The 18580-nt window shown below is 41.1% G+C and overlaps 1 protein-coding gene and 1 long non-coding RNA gene across 14 annotated transcripts in view; one reads left to right on the forward strand and one right to left on the reverse strand.

Annotated features, from left to right (window-relative positions):
• Positions 1–18580, forward strand: part of LOC145550229 (uncharacterized) — a 151989-nt gene that overhangs the window by 29704 nt on the left and 103705 nt on the right. The window lies entirely within an intron of this gene.
• The window catches only part of sox5 (SRY-box transcription factor 5), a 239975-nt gene continuing 223394 nt past the window's right edge, over positions 2000–18580 (reverse strand). For 7 of the 13 annotated variants that reach the window (XM_081604242.1, XM_081604240.1, XM_008425897.3 and 4 more), the window contains 6 exons: positions 17499–17697; positions 13760–13935; positions 10688–10790; positions 9486–9659; positions 7506–7722; positions 2000–5946 (listed from right to left, as the gene is read on the reverse strand). In XM_081604242.1, coding sequence (XP_081460368.1) covers positions 5649–5946; positions 7506–7722; positions 9486–9659; positions 10688–10790; positions 13760–13935; positions 17499–17697 — 1167 coding nt within the window. In that variant the 3' untranslated portion in view covers positions 2000–5648. The remainder of the gene's footprint in view (positions 5947–7505; positions 7723–9485; positions 9660–10687; positions 10791–13759; positions 13936–17498; positions 17698–18580) is intronic. The other 6 variants (XM_081604244.1, XM_008425893.3, XM_081604241.1 and 3 more) reach the window with 4 other exon arrangements.

Genomic DNA, 18580 nt, shown 5'->3' on the forward strand with positions numbered 1-18580 from the left:
ATAACCTAATAAATAAATTTTCATATTGCTCTGCTACTAAGTGTCACGTTACCTTATCTTTTATACTCTGAAATTTTAATACGCAATCCACACACTGACATTTTTATTTTAGCTTAATAAAAAAAAAAAAAGATGAAATATTAGAAACCAGAAACCTAAACACTTGCTAGAATTTTTTCCCTTCCTCTGATACTTGTGCAATTTTTAGTTTTCAGTGATGCTGCAGTTTGTGTGTGTGATGGTACGGCAGACCGGGGATTAGCCGAGCAGCCAGAATCAGAGATGAAAGGAGAAGGCACTGCTCGGAGATAAACACACATTTGTGCTAATATCCCAGTTAGAGGCAAGAATTAATTTCTTTGAAATGTTTTCATAACTGTTTGTTTGCTACTAGAGTCATCTGGGGAATACAATGTTTAGAAACTAAATCCTAATCACACAAAAATATTAAAAGAAAAAAAAAACAATTTTTCTTTTCCAATTCTGCATGCATATTTTTAAAAGTTGATTAAAAATTTAAATATGCAATTAATTTGCATTTATTTTATATATATATATATATATATATATATATATATATATATATATATAAATTGAGTGATATAAATATAAATAAAGTGAGGCCTTGGCTAGTGTGCCGCACTCAGCTCAAGCTGCTCTTGTCTCTGTATAATCCTCCTCCTCATGAATACATTAACGCTGCAGCCTTAAACTCAGTTTAGCTGGCGGCTCAGCGTCACAGCACATCCTATTACCGACTTTAAATCATTAATGTGACATCGTTTTCACTCAATTTCCAAACACCCACGGTTGAAAGGGGGGGTGAGGGGGGGATCCACGGCATGTTTCACCGAGCCGATGCAGGCAGAGCGGCCCGCTCTCGGAGCGCACCGCTCAGATTTTCACTGTTCGGTGCAGTTTACACAAGAAGGAAAAGTTCAAGGCAACTGTGCTGATAAAAATAATTTTGCCCTTTGATAGTTTTTTTTCCTCTTTGTTCTGAATTGCCCACCTTAGGGTGTGTGTGTGTGCGCGTGTGCTTGTGTGTGTGTGTGTGTGATTTAATCGGAGGCTCACCACTGTTTGCTACCTTCAGCATTCACATAATGCTGACAATAAAATAAAAATCCAAACTCTTTTTCTGCTCCTCAGCTATTCACACACACAAACCTTTTCTCTTTCTCAGGTTTTTTGCCTTCGGGCCGCCTCTGAAAAATTCACGTTGCCCAGACAAACAGAATCCTTCACTTACCGTATCATTCCGCGAGTTTTGAATCTGCCCCCATCTTGCCTTTTTATTGCATCAAAAGGTGTTTTTTTTTTTTCTTTTTGGGGAGGTGGGAGTGTGTGTCTGTGAAGTTATGGTAATTTACAAAGCACATAAAATCCTGTCCTCTGAGTGCATTTAGCTTGTTTTTATGCGCCGCGCGTCGGCCAGGGCTGTGGGGGTTGATTGTGGAACATATGGACGCAGATGGGGGACAGCATTTTAATGGGCACGCTGAGTGGGGTTTGGTGTTTTTAACCCCGGAAAATGGAGGCACGAACATTCTCAACATCCATAAGCAAGCATCAATTATACATTTGTGTTTTTTTTTTTTAAACAGGTGACAGCAGCCAACATGTTTTTCTCTTTTTTTTTTATTACAGAAAAGTGTCCCTTGTTGTGCTTAATTGGGTTATCTGGTTGCTAACAGGCCGTGATTCTTCATCATCATCTTCTCTCTGATTGGAGGGGCAAGAAGGTGGACTTACCATAAGTCCACCTTTGCTTATGGTTATGATTATGAATCATAATCATATCACTCAACTTTGCTGTGATGCCTTACATAATAATAAAATAAAATGCGAGAGACATTTCCAACTGCTTTTGGAAGTACCCGTCACTTACTCTGTGTCCAAGTATTTGACACCACACTTTTATTGGTGTATGAAAAAAAAAAAAAGTGTGTCAATATGAAAGTTAGTGGCGGGAAAAAATGAGCAGGACCAGCACAAGTTTTACTCAACACATTGCTGTCTTTATTAGAGCCTTGTCTGGCAGTAATACTGAAAAAAAAGTGAACTTAGAACAGATGGTGGTGGCAGCCCACGGATTTTTTTTTCTCCTGTTTTTCTTTATTTCTTTGATATTTTTTTTTCATTTTTTTGAGAGAGTACTGCGACTCCACTTTTCTGTGGCATGAATAAACATCAATAAAAGAGACGGTAGGGAGAGAAAACCAAAAAAAAAAAGAAATATACAACTTATATTACACTGTGTTATGAACAAAATATAAATCTATAACTCTATGTTATATTTACATAATTATCTTTCTTGATTTTTTTTTTTTCAAGTTGAGATGGTAAGATAGTTTTTTGTTTACTTGTAATAATTCTTACTTTGTTGTGAGCTCCACTCGTGACTGATTGTCTTAAATAATATTTTCATTGTCTTGTTATGGGGACAGACCTTGCCAGCAGGGATGATTGATGTCTTTAATGCCCCACACGCTCTCCTGATTCCTCTCTCCAGCAACAGTGTGGTGATAACAGGGGTGACTTTACAGCATAATTAAGACCCAGAAGCTCTTTATGTGGAACATTTATATAGCGATTTAAAGAAAAAAAAAGGGGGGGGGATTGGGGGGGATCACTAAGCGACGTCACACCTGAAGAGTAGTCATGGCTCCTGTAGCGTCGCGTGGAGCTCAAACAAAGCAAAGGGCTCCTGATGAGGGAGGTTAGATACCGCCGGGCCGCCTCGCATGCCGACACGGTGAAACACTCCTGCTGGGTCAGCGTAAACACTGCTCTCCTATTATAATGATGATTGGATGAAAGAAAATCAATGCTATTACAAAAACATTCTAGATATGTACAGGGTTTAAAAAAAAAACAGCATAGGATTTGTTTAGTTTGAATAATAATCTCTTTATATTGTAGGCGTGTGTTTTAGTGATTGTGTTTGTGCGTGAAGACTGCCAGTCAGACGTTTCAATACACTAATCAGCATGAATGTCAAATGACGGAGATCAAATGATGAATTAAATATCTATAACTCTTAGAGTAAATTAAAAAAATAGACCCACATAAACTAAACTTTAAGATGAGCTGTGTACTATTTCATTCGACTTCGACTGATTTCGACTTAAATCAGTTTTCCTTTGTATAGGACCAAATTACATCAGTTTGAAAAGATGTTAAAAATTATTACATTGTAACTGATAGTTTTGCCAATACATAAGCCTCTTTCCAGCCCTTTTGAGAACATTCATCATATTGACGCAGTCCGAAATGAAAGGTTTGATTATGCATAGTGTCAGGACCAATCCAGACGCCTCATGGTGGGCTGTTGTACTCCAGAGCTAGTTGTTTGGGACGCCCAACTGTGTCTTAATGTCCCAACGATTCGTTGAATGAGGAGAAATTGGTCGGTCTTCGGGAACAACCCAGAAACTACAATGGCTGAAGTCCTATAGCATGGCCTTAAATTTCTTCAAGTAAAGATGCAGTCTTCTGAGCAATTTAAAGAGCCAGCGGTCAATATTCAGACAGAATAATGAAAATACAATGTCATGGCTTGGAAAAGTGTGAAGTTCAAGTACAACTTGCTAAGATGTGTTCAGCAGGATGTTTAAAACAATTCTGACTCTTGTTTTATACAACCAATTCCTTTATAAAAAATCTTTTTTTTTTTTTTAAATCAGTCCAGCTTAAAATAATTTTTTTTTAAATGTGTTAATCAAATGACATTCATGCCGATCAAGAGTATGTAAACTTCTGGGCGGGGCTGTGGATGTGAGGATCCCAGCGGATGTTTCACTGCGTCTCGGCGAGGCGGCTCAGCTAGTAAACGGGGACAGGTCTTTGTTCACAGAAATCCTTCAAATCATTCTCAAAGAAAACAAAAAAAAAAAGAGGAAACCTTCACATTGTACATGGTGATAATCATTACAAATAAAATTATAACGATAATAACAATAATAATAAAAAATATTAATGTTCATCTCTGACTGCAGAGAGTCTGAGTGCTTCGTAGAAATGGGCATGGACATAAAAATAAAAAAAAGTCTTCAGCGTCTTTAGAGGAGCTCGCTGTCCTAACTGCGCCACACATCCGTCCGCAGGGGTTAATACAAGTCAAAACAGATTTAGGAGGGGAAAAGAAAGACAAACAAACAAAAACAAAGCAAGGTAAAAGGACAACTTCTGCTTAAATCTAAATCCTACCAGCTAAATAGAATAATGTTTCAGTGACCGTTTCATACGGTCACAAAAACCTGATAAGGAGAAAAATAAATTATACTGTACATAACTTACTTAACTCAGGAAACGCTGACCATCCTCTTAATTATGGTTAATAATAATAATAATAATAATAATATTAGACTAGAGGCAGTTTTAAAGAAAAATAATAAAATACAGAAACACTGACTGCACTCCGGCTCCACCCACTGGCTTACAGCAGGACGACGTTGATTGGAGGGAGCAGAAAACACTTAGACACAACAATAGCTTTCTGTGTGTGTGTGTGTGTGTGGGGGGGGGGAGTGTGTGTGTGTGTGTGAGAGAGAGAGAGAGTGTGTGTGTATGTGTGTGTTACAGCGCATTAACAGCAGCAGAACAAGTTTCTTATCCTTCAAGATTTTGTTTTAGCTCCTTTTTTTTTGTTGCTCTAAACCAAAAACAAAAGTGCTGTAAGCAACACGCACCGACGCCCACCTGTCGGATGTTTCAGGCGAAGTCGTGATGATTTTTTAACTTTTTTTTTTTTTTTTTTTGCCCTACACGATATCGAGATGGAGACAGGAGGGACGGAGTGAGAAGAAAACTCGTGGATTGTCTCACAAACACAGTGCTTTCAATTCCGCTCCGGGACGCCCCCCCCCCCGCCCCCTTCGATCGGTTCTCCCCTGTCTCCTCCCCCTGAGCGGAGGGGGGAGAGAGAGAGAAAGAGAGAGAGAGAGGTGGGTGGGTGGAGGCACCGATAGCACACCGCTAGGCTGAGGATTCAGTTAAAAATAAAGGTCTGATGTCTTTCAGGTGCTTTACAACAAAAGGGAGGGGAAAAAAAAGAAAAGTCTCTTTTTTTCTATTATTATCCAAACTTGTAGCACAAAAAACAACAAATCACATTCACAAGCCACTTATTGGCACCGTGTACCTGAGTGAGAATATTATAGAACCAAAGAACAAAAAAAGCTGTTTCTTAAAAGTGTCTCTTGATAATAAACAGGTCCGCCGTCCTAAAGTGTCATCTGTTAGCCTTTGACAGGTCCGCTGTTTTAGTTTTTCAGTTTTAAAATGTCTCCTTTTCCTCCGGATTGGACTGGAAAGGGTTGATTTTTTTATAAACGTCTTCTCACTTGTGGCATCACACTCTCGCAGTAGTACTAGAATATTCCTCAGTGAGCTTTAAACTGGCTTCCTCCCAGACTCCAGCATGTGTAACAGTCAGTGTGAGTGACAGGTCCTGTGCTTCCGTTGATTAATCAGATGCTGGTATCAGGACTCCAGTGGGAGGGGAAGGGGAGCTGGCTCTGCTGAAAGAGTCCGTGTTAGTCAGGAGAAGAGGGGATGGGAGGTGTTTTTATCTTTTAAACTTGAGGTGATTGGCGAAATACAAACTCCTCTTCCTGACTGATGTGTTTAGAATCTTTAGAGCCTTAATGGGGGATATGGTTGTCGTTGTCGCTGGCGTAGTCGGCCTCTTCGTCCTCATAGTCAAAATCATCGTACACGTCACCGTTGCTGTCGTCTAGCCGCAGCTCCTCCTCCTTGATCCGTGGCTCGTCCCCCTTCAGTCCGGGCATGTGGGGGTTCTGGTGGTGGTTGGCGTTGGGCTCTGGGCTGCTGGACATACTTGAGTGCTCTGAGGGCATCTGGGGGGAGGGCATCCCTGCCATTGAAAGGGCACCTGGGTAGACCATGCCTGCAGAGGATAAGGGCAGCTGGCCCTGCTGCCTGTGTGCACAAAGAGAAACGAAAGTTAGGAGTAACGTCAGGAATATGCTGTAGTCAGTAAGGTGAAACCTTTGCCTCGTTTCCACTGAACGATTTCCACTGCCAGTTGGACTTCAACTGGGCAGGCAGGGTTGAACCCAAACACCTAACGTTGAGTTAGATGAGCGCGACGACAAATTAGATGCACAAGAATGACGTTTTTCTGTTCCCTAATCAATACCGTGTTGAGAGGTGCCAGTAGTTCCACTCTTACCGTACCATACAACTATCCAATGGGCCTACACCTGAATGGGGTCCAGGAACGGTGCGGTACGGGTTGGTTGTATGGGCCCCTTTTTATAATAGAAAAAATAGCCTACCGAACCGTAGCACTCAATGGAAATGAGGCATTTGTTGATACCACTGCTCAACAACTGAAGCAGTCTTTCTTTCTTGTAGAATAAGACGTTTTTGGGGTTCAACTATATTTTTGCAATATGAAAATACAAGCATTTCTTATCAAAGTTGAGCCTGACCCACGAAGAACTTTCTAGTGGATATATTCATGCGACTTTGTAACTGAGTGTGTAGGTAACAATTCACCCTCTACTTTGGTTTAAAAGGTTTGCTCCTTTTAAAACAAATCATGTTGGAAACATTTCCCTGATTACCACCATTCGGAGTATACAGAGTCTTAAAAGGTTACCGTCGGAAAAATAGTTTAAACTTCTTTTTATTCCAGTTTGACTCGTTGTATTTCAGTGCTGTAGTCCTTCTCTGCCTGTTGTTCATTGCCAAGCAGCTAGCTATTAACTTTACTTACTCATTAAAGAGAAACTTCAAATGTTTTTCTGCACAAACTATGTTTTGGAAAAAAAAATGTATCCCATTACAAATAAAGGGTCCTTTTACACAATTTAGCTTTAATTTGATTGTAAATATGATGAAAGTGAGGTAGTTTTATTGCATGTTATTGTATCTGTAGGTACAACATTTCTGACCCAGGCCTAAATTTTGGGTATTTAGTACAAACTGAGCTATTTGCTAACTTGGTTTGTTTCAAAAGAACAATTACAGGAACATCCAAAAATGAGAATAGTACACGTAAATTAAAAGTAGAGATGCACCAGAGTTTATTCACCAAATTATGATTTCAGGTTTGCTGTAAACATTGAAATATTTTTACTCTACGTTCTGCGACAAAGCACCTTCCTTTTTGAACACGTCACCGATAGTGAATTTTTCTCTCTGTATTAACTTCAGTACTGAAGAGTGTTGTTATGGCAGACTGGTAAAGTTTAAGTGTTAATGATCTGAAAAAGGTCCCACAGGCTGGTTAAGCTGAAACACGTCTGATGGGTCACCAGCCAATTTCCTAGTGCATCTCGTTGGTCAAAATCCTTATTAGTAACTATGATATTTACATAAAAACTAAAAGAAGAGGGAGGAAAAGCAAATTTACATTCAGTCTCTGCATTTAAAACAGAAATAGAATGATAAAAAAAGTCCTATAAATTCTGATCTTTTTATTTGCAAAACAAACAAAATCTTCCTGGACCTAGAACTACCCAGTCCCTCACCCTACGCTGAAGTATTGTCTCATCTCCTGCCTGCGGGACCTCATGATGGCCTTGTACTCGCCGATGCGCAGCTTCTTGCCGTCCACCAGGCAGGTGCGTTTGGGCCGCGGCTTGTACTTGTAGTCCGGGTATTTCTCCAGGTGCTGCTTGCTGAGGCGAGCCTGCTCCTCGTAGTAAGGCTGCTTCTCCAGGTTGGTCATGGCTTTCCACCTCGAGCCTGGAGACGGACAGAAAACGGCTTCGATTAGCTGCTGCTTTTCTTTGAGACAACTTCCCACAAAGGGCTTGTTGTTAGGTAGGGCTGGACAATATGGCTAACATGATATATGGTAGTGTGACCCTTATTTTAAAATTTTTAAAGCAGTTATGAGTCATGGTGGTAAAGCTGAAACTGCTGCTGCACAAGTTACTCAACAGGGTGTTGCTAAGTAACCAAAGGGTGAGTGAGTTGGGCTACATTCACACTACAGGTGTTTAATACTCAATTCTGATTTTAATTTTTTTTCTGTGTGGTTGTTCACATTTCCAATTACATGTTACTTGATGTGTGAACTGCAAGCAATGAGGAAGTGTCCTGCATGTCCAGGAGAGGGCGCAATAATGCAAGCTTGCTCAGTGTTTATGGAAGTAATGGTGGAGCATATTTCGCGATTTATTTATTGCACTTTAACAATATTAAATCTCAGTGTCGTCCTCCATGGTTGTTGTTTTTCTTCCCACTTCCGCGTATCAGGACGCGGAATAGTGACTTTTATCGTGCATCACTGACATACAGGTCGTACAAAGGCAGGTCACATTGGAAAAGGTCGGGAAGTTGTTGGATTTAGAACCATGTGTCCAAGTAGCCCGGGTCAAATCTGTAAAAACTGGGTCTGTGTTGTTCAGACTGTCATGGAAAGATGAGAGAGAGGTCACAAAAGGTAAAAAAAAAAAAAATCTGATTTGGGTGACCTCAGGCTGCAGTGTGAATGTAGTCCTAGTTGATGCCACGTTGAGCAGCTAAAGTTCTTCCTGAGGCCATCTCCCCCAGAATGCTCTGACATTCTGGATTGGAGTTCAGTGAAATTATTGAATATTCTATCACATGTACTATCTATTAATATTAATCATGCAATATTTATATATTGTCCAGACCTCTTTCAGCGCAGCCACTGATTACTACTAGTCCTGACATTTCTTTGAAAACACGACCGTCTGCGTGCTGATCGGCTACTCTGACTGATGTGTGGTGTAGGACGCTCAGCAAACAGTTTAAACTGATACATGTGAGGATGAGCTTAAAACACACACACACACAGTGTGGTGCTGGAAGTGGCACCCGGAACGAGAACGCAAAAGAGAGCAAAAGAGGGTTAATGAGGAGCACTGCTGGGACGACAGGTACTCATCTCAACTAATGAGGACTTCACTTAACCTGCTGTCATCTCTCAGCTTGGTTGCTGCTCACAGATCTGTACAGTATGTGTGTGTGTGTGTGTGTGTGTGTGGGTGGAAAATCTTATGCCTGTCTTCCCCTGTGTGTGTGTGCTTCATATCTGGTCTGAATTTGCACTTGACTACTGTATGTTTAATGGGTAAAAGCTGTCAGCGCGCGGCTGTTCTCTCCCCCTCTCTCTTTTCTCCCTCTCTCTGTGTTCTGCGATCTGTTAGCAATCGAGAGCGTGGAGGCTTATTAAAACCAGATTTCCCTGTGTTATAAAACGCTTAGGAGCTCTTTAAAATGTCAGGGCCGATCCCGGCGGTCTGGGGGAAATGTCAGGCGGCCTTGCGCTGCTTGTTTAATGCATAATGAATTATATCATCATTTGTCGTGGTTGTGCTCTCCCCCAGCCTTTCATTAACGCCCGCTTACACAATGCCGCCGTGGTAAGAAAGCAGCATTAGTTTGTGATGCACGTGTGTGTGTTTGTGAGAAGGAGAGATGGCTTGTATGATAAGGACGCGGCGAGCGCCGTGAGCAGCTGAAGGGCGGTAGTTTACCGAGGATCTTGCTGATGTTGGAGTTGTGCATGTCTGGGAAGGCCTGGAGGATCTTCCGCCTCTCGTCCTTGGCCCAAACCATGAAGGCGTTCATCGGCCGCTTAATGTGCGGCTCGTTGTTGTTCCTGCCACGCGTTTCCCGAAATATTCTGGAGTCAGACACGCTGGGGGATCCTGAGGACAGAAACCAGTTAGGAAGAGACAATAGTTATACAATGTAAAAAGAGAAAGTGTATATCAACTTTTGTGCAAGGTTGAAGCACACACATTTCAAAAAATACAAAATGTTACCAAGTATTTTTGGTCTTGTTTAGTGCAAATATCTTAGTTTTGTCTTATTTCCAGTGTACTAACTTACAAAAGTACTTGCTCCTCTGGCAGATTATTTCACTAATAACATTGGATAAAAACCACATTCTTGATTGTTTTTCTGATAAAAGACCCAAAGGCAACAAGTATTTGCTTTTCTGATGGCATCCATTTAAAATGTAGTTATTTCTGAGTTTGTAATGCTGGTCAATTTTCTCACCTTGATCTTAAATCACAAGCCAATGTGTCAGCAGAGTTCATCACTCTAGATATTTATGTTCAAAGTTCTTTACGCCATAAAAACTTAATACAGTAAACAATTATGAAATGGCAATAAATACATTTTTGTCAAATTATCAATTTTGCAGATTATCATTAATCAAATGCATTTAAAGAAACTCTCTGTTTATGCAGGTTTCTGTGTTTGTTCCAGATTAGTGGAGCATAGAAGCTGAATGTTGCCTAAGTTCCTATTTTAAACAGAAGTACAAATATTAAAATATCAAAACGCATAACCTTTTAAATTGAATGTTTTCTTATCTTTAAAACTTAAAGGGGAGCAAAAAGAAAAGGGACTTGGATCATATTTTTTACTCAGGGAAAAAGAAAGGCAGTGAATACTAATTAAAGACTTACAAAATCTCAAAGCTAGCATAAAATGAAAATAATGGTTTCAGTTATATTTGTTAATAAACTACTCTAGGTTTTTAAATAAGTGTTAAAATTAAAGTTTGCATTTACAAATCAAATAAAATCAGAGTGAGATTATGCTAAAGCAATAAAAGATGAATTTTTACTTCAGTGCATTTGTATCTGCTGTGGAATTCATCTTTCCTTTAATATTCTGAATGTGAGCATCCTTCCTTTGGCATTTTGTGTGTGTGTGCGCGTACCGTCGGAGTCTCCGCTCATGGTGAAGTCCAGCATGGCGTGGCTGAACTTGTCGTCGGCCTGCTGCTTCAGCTGCTGACTCAAACTCTCCAAGGCAGCTTTGTCCTAAACGGCACAAACGGTTCACAGTAGCAGTCGGTCAGTGTCTGAGTCATAGGCTGGGAAAACATGAATGAAACTCCAAACCTGCACTTCTGACTGGCAGCTCCCAATACAATTACTCTCATATCTTTACAATCTTTTTTTTCCTCTCTCTCGTTTTAGACATTCGAGGTGAAAATGAACAATTAAGTGTTTAAAAAAAAAAATATATATATATATATATATATATATATATATATATATATATATATATATATATATATATTTCCCCCCCCAAACAGACAAGCTGCGTGACATGTGGAAATGTTAAAAGCCTGAACACACATCTGCGTTTCAGTGCGTTTCCATGTAAAAGAATGTTGATTTTACTCTGGTTTGGATGTTTACTGTTATGTGAGTGCGCTGCTGATTAAGTGTGTGTGTGTGTGTGTGTGTGTGTGTGTGTAGCAACTCCTGGCAGCCACCTGCGAGAGTGGAGTGCGGCGGCTTGCCTCTCTTGCAGAGGCCCCTGAGGGTCGACGCATTAGAGGGAGAGAGTGCGGCGCGGACGAGAGCGGGGCCACGCCGCTCGGCCCCCTGGGTATTTATTACAACCAATAAAAGGCTGATTTACTGAGCATTTACATGCCTAATGCAAGCAGCCGGCACACACTGCGCTGGAGCTCTGCTGATGCTCGCTCGTATGCGCACACACACACATGCACACACACAGGCGGCACGGCAACAGCGCCAACGTTTTACAGTTTAATTACACGATTAGGAGCTCTACCCAAAACACGGCCATCTTCTAAAACGATGTTTCGGAAAGTGTCCTCCTCCATTTCCATGTGACCCTGGTGAGCCGGGTGGCTGCAAGCAGGGAGGGCAGAATGCTAATGAAATGCTTTTTATCTATTTTTTTTTTTTAGTCCTACACTGTTTAATTGTTAGAGATAATTTCTCCCCCCCCCTCCAATAGATTGGAATAAATAGGGAAGAGGAAGAATAAAAGCTCTAAATGTTTCAAAAGTATTTTAGTTTTAATTTCTTCTGCTTTTATAAATGCATAATAACCCTCAATGGTTTGGAGTTAGTCATTTTGTATGTAAATCTGAAATATTTTAGGAGTTTTTCCCTCATTTTGCTCTAATGAAAGCCTCATTCAGTCCTCGTTCCAAAAAAAAAAAAAAAAAAAAAGAGCACAAAATGTCTCCTCACACTTTCAGATTTTAAGATTAAATATGCGCTCTCAGTTGGCTTTGTGGAGTGAGTGTGTGAGCAGAGACAGAGTGGATGACAGTCTAGTCTGACATTAAGCCCCGGTACAGTACATGGGAAAAGTGGATTGAATGGCTGACATGAGAGCGGAGACACAAAGTAGTGACAAAACTAATCCTCTGAGTGTCGGAGACGCTGCCGCCGTATCCCAACACACAAAGCCCAGAGCGGCTGAGGAACAGGAGGAGAGGGGCTGCAGAACATCACAAAGAATCACCAATGTTTCAGAAAGTCTTTACAAATCTACAACTTTATAACAGAAACATCTATTTTTCTTTCTTAAATGATTTCTTGTCCTTTAAAACTCTTAGCTATTTACCACAATGCCGAGCAATTAAAGACAAAACTGAAACATTGTCTATTATTTGCTCATATTTAATGCAGTCAAATCTGCTGAATAGAACACTGAACAAAAATGTTCCATATTTCCTCTTGATCATACATACAGTTTTAAATATCATTATTTATAAGAAACATTTAAAGAATTTACATGAAATTTAGTCGTTTTAAAAAGTCTAAAGAATGAAATCTCCTCCTCCTTTAAAATTGGCCAAAATATGCTTTCCTACATTTTCACTCTGAAAGATTTGTTGCTGAAAAGTTTAAATTAAATCCCAGCTGACATTTATTTTGAGTGAAAATAAGAGTTTCAAATAGTTTTAACGCTGCAGTTCTAAAGTCGGCTGCAGTGTAAATAGTCTGTCCAATTAAACAGCTATTGTCAAAATGTATGTTACTCCATAAAGAGCAGGACGGGGAAAAAACTGGATTTGCAAATTGCAAAAAAAAAACTACTTAGGTTAATGGTTTCTTTTATATATATTGGTGTTAATTGATGATTCTAAATGCAATATTTATCAGCAATATCAACATGAATACAGTAAAGCAGCAGGAGGAATAACTTCTGCTCTGATGCTCCAGCTGATTCCAGATATGTTGAACAAATACCCAGAGTTTATGTGAGCCGCTGAGGAGCCGACGCAGTCATTTCACATTACTGTCTCCTTGACACTCCGCTGTGCCACACACACGCACACACACTCTCAGAGCCCTACAGTGTGCCTCACAGACGCAGTCATTACCTCTGCGCTGCCTCCGGTTTTTACCTTATCTGGCCCCGTCTAGCTGCGCGAGGGCATTGTGCGCCGATTTACCTCCTACATGCCGCGGCGGGGACGGCACATGGCACAACAAATTACAGCGCGCTGACAATGAAGACGGTCACGGCCTGCGATGACTTCAGAGGACTCGGGGTAGATCTGTTGCTTTTTTTTTTTTTTTTTTTTTAGCGCGCCGAATTTGGAGCCTGAGATAAAAGGCGGCGATTTGTATTTGTTTGTGCCGAGCTCCGGATGACTGAGTGTAAATCATTTGTTGTGGGGAAGAAAAACAAAATCCTGACACAATTAGTATTTCACCTGAGGCAGGATCTGAGAAGATCTTTCTGATGTATTTATACACACTGAGTATTTCTGTGAGCCGTTACATCTCTAGGAAATGCACACCAACTCAAAATCATTTAGATTTTTAATTTGTGAGGCTGTATAAATTGAATTGAGTTCAATTAACCTTAAAATAATTAAAATTGTGCTTTAAACAAACTTTAAAATAATAGAGGGAACAACACATAGTTGCTTTTGGCAAATTTTATGCCACAATGACTGGCTACATTTTAAAATCTTTGTGCGCTGGAAGGAGAATAAAAAGAAGCTGACCTTGTCGGAGCGGCCGTTGTTGAGGCTGAGGTTGCTGACGGAGGCCATCTTGGCGTCCAGGGCCTGCTGCTCCCCCTTCAGCTGCTCCTTCATCTGCCGGGCCTCGGCGAAGGCCTTGCTCACCGCCTCGTGGTCGTTCAGGTAGGCTGTCGACGACAACGAAGACAACAAGTCTGCTGAGACGCAGACAGGAGGGACAATCTGTTAGCCATCCTGTTCAGCTGCTTTATTTTTCATAAGCACAAATGCAGATTGAGTATTAACGGCAAAAAAAATAAAATAAAAAAATAGAGAGCAGCCTTTTTTTATTATTATTATTGGATAAACACTCCAAAGTGTTTACTTTGAAGGTTCTCATCTGGAACAAATCTTCTTTTGAACCATAAGGTAAAGGCATTAACATACAGTTGATGAGGGGAGGTTGTCAGGGCGTGTGTGTGTGTGCGCGTTCGTGCGTGCGTGCGTGTGTGTTTTTTTTATATATCTAACTGAAAACACTCAAAGCGACTGACCACTTTGCAGCCGAGTGGAGCATGTGAGTCAGAGTTTGCCCCCAGAAATCTCATCCCCTTCAACAGAACGCTGTAAGCAGCGTTACAGTCAGCAGAGGCGCCTCTTATTATTATTCTGCATGTGTGAGAATGTGAGGCGCCGCTATCTCCGCTCCCCATCGGTCCGGTTAGTTCTTAACAAAGAGCCGCTGCTGCTTTATGAGGCCTTTATCTGCGCTAATCCGCGCCGCTAATGCCATCTCGGACCAGATTATCAGCTTCAGATTGGTAATGACAGAGCCGTGAACTCTTTCAGAAGTCATAACCGGAAAATCTGGACGGGAGTGGAGCCCGACAAAAAAAAAAAAAAAAAGAAAGAGGGTGCGGGATCAGAGGCAGGACAGAGGAGTGAGAACAGAGATGAGGAGGTGGAGGAGGGGGGGTGACAGAATTGGGTGGCAGTCAATTTTAATCTGCAGTCAAAAGAAGAGGCGGCGGGGGGGTTGATAGAAATTCCTGCGCACACATGATTGTGTGATTGCTTCAACTGACAGAAATGACAACCATCCAGACCCAGACGAGTGAATGTGACCCAGATAAAAGGAGGGAAAGGTTGGAGGGGACGTCTTCTGCTCTCCCGCACTGCGAAAACACAAGTTCTGTTTTTTTTTGTCTTCTCTGCATATGCATGCAGTACGTTCATAAGGAAACGTTCGAGTTGGGGGACTGCAATGGTTCACTGCGCGGACTGAGACAAATGTGTGACAGTGGCGCCTACGTCTCTGTCTGGTTCGAGAAAGATGGACGGATGGAAAGAGAGAAACATTCCTCCAGGTGGAAAGGGCTTCTCAAACCGAAACACTTATATCTGGGTTCATGTTTAGGTTTACTGAATCCTAAATGTGTTGCAACAAAGCAAAAGCATCTGCTTGGGTTAAGTTGAAAAGCGTTAAAAGTTTTAAGCAGATGTCTTAACGTGATATTTAGCTTAGTTACAATAGTTCCTCAGCTTTTTAAAGATTGATTTAAATTTAGAAAAAGAAATCTATATTTTCTGGGAATAACGGCAAGAAAAGATCAACATGGTTTAAATAGATGCAAAACTAATAGTTTTAAACCTACAGTTAGCATGCTAGGAGCAGATAGCCTGACTAATTAGCCACCAATTATCAGTTTGTGTTGCTCTCTGAAGACGAGAACGACAAAACAAACATTTTGTGCAATTAGAAAGTTTTGCTGAATTTGTTAAAGTTTGTGCATATGAGGTACTAAGACTTTTTCTTTTAGCAACTCTAGAAATAACACATTTTGATCTACATTTTATTTTAACTTTATTTAAACGGCGTTAAAATGTGGATATTGTTTACTTATAGTTTTCCACCAACTACATATAAACAGACAAACATCAGGGTTAAAAAGCTCTGATCTTATTATAAGACGTATGCGGTCTGAAAAAGAACTTGATGAAAAACTAAATGTGTTCTGCACTCAGAAGGGTTTAATCAGGTTTCATTCTGATTCCAGTTTGAATATGAATAACCCCAAAAGGCCGTCCTAATCTGCGCCCCCCTCCCCCCTCCTCTTTCTCTTCCTCAAACAGATTGCAAATCAAAACGACCACCTCTGGACCCCGTTCCAATTTGTCCGTCCGCTCTGAACTTGTAAAACGGATCCTAATACGATGAGCCGGAACGCGGCGCGGCGCTCCTGACCGCCTGAAACTCAGCGGCAACAGATGGAACAATGAGCTCCTGCGTATCAGGGATCTGGCCTCCGCCGCTGCGCAAATAATTCAGCCAGGATCACACACAAACTTAAAACACTGTAATCCATTTTTCTGAACAAAAAACATCTGGGACCGAAAATCCACTAATCTGATATTAAATCCGCCGATTTGTTGAAAAACAGTGAGATTAGCCAGAATGTCAGGGAAAAAAAAAACTGACTTAACTGCATATGAGGAGGAGGAGGTTGGATTGTGTGTGAGGCTTTGTGTGAGTTTGAGTTTGTGTGCTGGTATTGTATGGTTAATGCTGGGTGTTTGCGCTGTCCTGGCTCATGTAAGAGGCTTGTCTAATCTCATTGGTGATACCTTCTGTCTGTCATGCACTCCTCTCTTTATTATTCCCCCACTTCATTGCTCTGGAAAAAAAAAGGAAACACTAATCCTCATCTCTCTCTCTCTCTCCCATTCCCTCCCTTCTCCTCTCTCCTATGTCTCTCTCCGTCTCTTTCAGTCACTAATAAACACATAACAATGAAGCCGCCCTGCAGGCAAATAGCAGCACGGAGGAACAACACAAACACTAATTATAGCCTGTTACATATGTGTAATATTTGAACTATCAGTGCTGCATGAAAAATGGATTAGGAGTAAAAAATAGTGATTCATTTATGTCATTTTTTCTTTATGTGAGCATGTGGTTAGGAAGGATTATGGTGCTGTCATCACAGTACTGCTAGAAAAAAAACACTTCTTGTTGTTTTAGAAACACTTTTTCTTAAAAACTTTGAGATTTCCACTTATGGGAATGTATCTTTCTTGTAAAAATGTTTGCAGCTTAAGAAACTGAGCTTGTACATCTACAGCTTGTTTAGAGACGGAGCGGGACGTTTTGATTGGTCAAAAAGCCTCACTCGTAAATGTTGAAGTTGTTACTGATGGAAGTAGACTCACAGCTAGATATTTTTCACGTGTTAAAAAGTAAATGTGTTCCCTGTTATCCTTAAAATAAAATCTGGTACCAGTGACAATATGCCCAACCCATAAGTGCAGATTTTTTTAGTCTAATTCTTCTTTGTGCTCTGAGCTTTATTATTTATTTTACATTATATTTTGAATTCCTAATTCCACTTTCTGAACCATTTGAAAGAAGATTTGTTGCAGGTTATTTTTAGTTTGACCAAGATAGTCAACCTTTTGTTTTTGTCAGTTGAACTTTCTTTATTTTACATTGGCTGTTATTCTTCTAATTTCACAGATTGAACAAATGAAAGTTGTTTTTGAATATTTGAACAAAGCTCGTAAAGTTATTAATCAATTTAAGTGTGCTGTACCGATGCAGAGTTATAAAATAAATTTGTACATAAACACACAGCAGTTTTTCTGTATCTGATCGGTATCGGCCAACTAAACCTCATACCGCTGTCGGTATGGGAAGTGAAAAAAGTGGATCTTTTAGCCCCTTAGTAGCGTGTCTTTAGTCTCCAGTGCTCTGCTACTGTACAGGCTAGTTAAATGTTCTTACCTATTGAGCTGACTCTGGTGGACGGCGCTCCGATGCTGGAGGGCACGGCGCTGTGCTTCATGGAGCCGGTGGGACCCAGCTTGGTGGTGGCGGCAGCGGCAGCGGGAACCTGTGGGGAAGTTGGGGGGGAGTTGGGTGACTTGCTCTCGGATGCCTTAGGCTTGGCCGACAGGTTCAGTGGCTGTGCACCCTCACTGTCCTGCAAAAACCAAAACAGCACAGGTTCGCCCACCGTGACCACCGTAAGGTAATTTGGAAGCGGGGAGGTGAGGGGGACGCCCTCGCGTCTCCCATGACCAAGACCACGTGCCGATTTAGCCGAACCCCCATGCACAGCAGTCCGAGGATGAGAAGGTGACGGGGTGCATGCCACTGCCTGTCTTCACACGACGACACACACACAGACCTTTGGGTGCAAAAAATCCCCCCCACTGACATTCACATGCAAAACAACGGGCCACCTATAACAGCGACGCATGCACACTCCACATGCAAGCTGCAGGAACATGCAGTACAGTTCTGCTTCTTGAAGAGCCTCACATTAAAACAATATGGCAAGCAACAACTAAATACACTGCGGCACCCTGTATAAATATACAGGACGCCTCCCGTCTTTCACAGAGAATAACGCAGCCTTTAAAGGTGTGAGAGCGCAAAGATACAGCAACGTCTCAACGCATCAAACAGCGAGCGGAGCAGAGGACAGTCTGTCGCTTCAAATCGCTCCTGGTCCGATAGAGAGCAGAAACCTCAGAGAACGTCCCAGTGTGTGGAGAAAACGGGAAGGCAACCGCTTATGCCTCAAACACACATACACACTCTGAAAGGAGTAATTTTACTTAAACAGGTCGGTGACTTGCAAAAGTTTTCACACCTGTCGAACTTTTCCACATTGTGTCGCATTACAAGCACCACGACGGCGTACTGGGGTCATTGTAGACAGGAGGGGAAAAAAGGAGAACATTTTTGAGTTCTAAAAGCTGAAAAATTAAAACTTTTGAAACTCAAAAATATTCTTGTTTTTTTTAGAAAATTTCTGAGATAAATCGCAAAATTTCAGAGTTTTTTTTTTCCATCTACAG

This window comes from Poecilia reticulata, chromosome 23 (genome assembly GCF_904066995.2).
Source record: "Poecilia reticulata chromosome 23, P_reticulata-male-v2, whole genome shotgun sequence".
NCBI classification, from domain to species: Eukaryota; Metazoa; Chordata; class Actinopteri; order Cyprinodontiformes; family Poeciliidae; genus Poecilia; species Poecilia reticulata.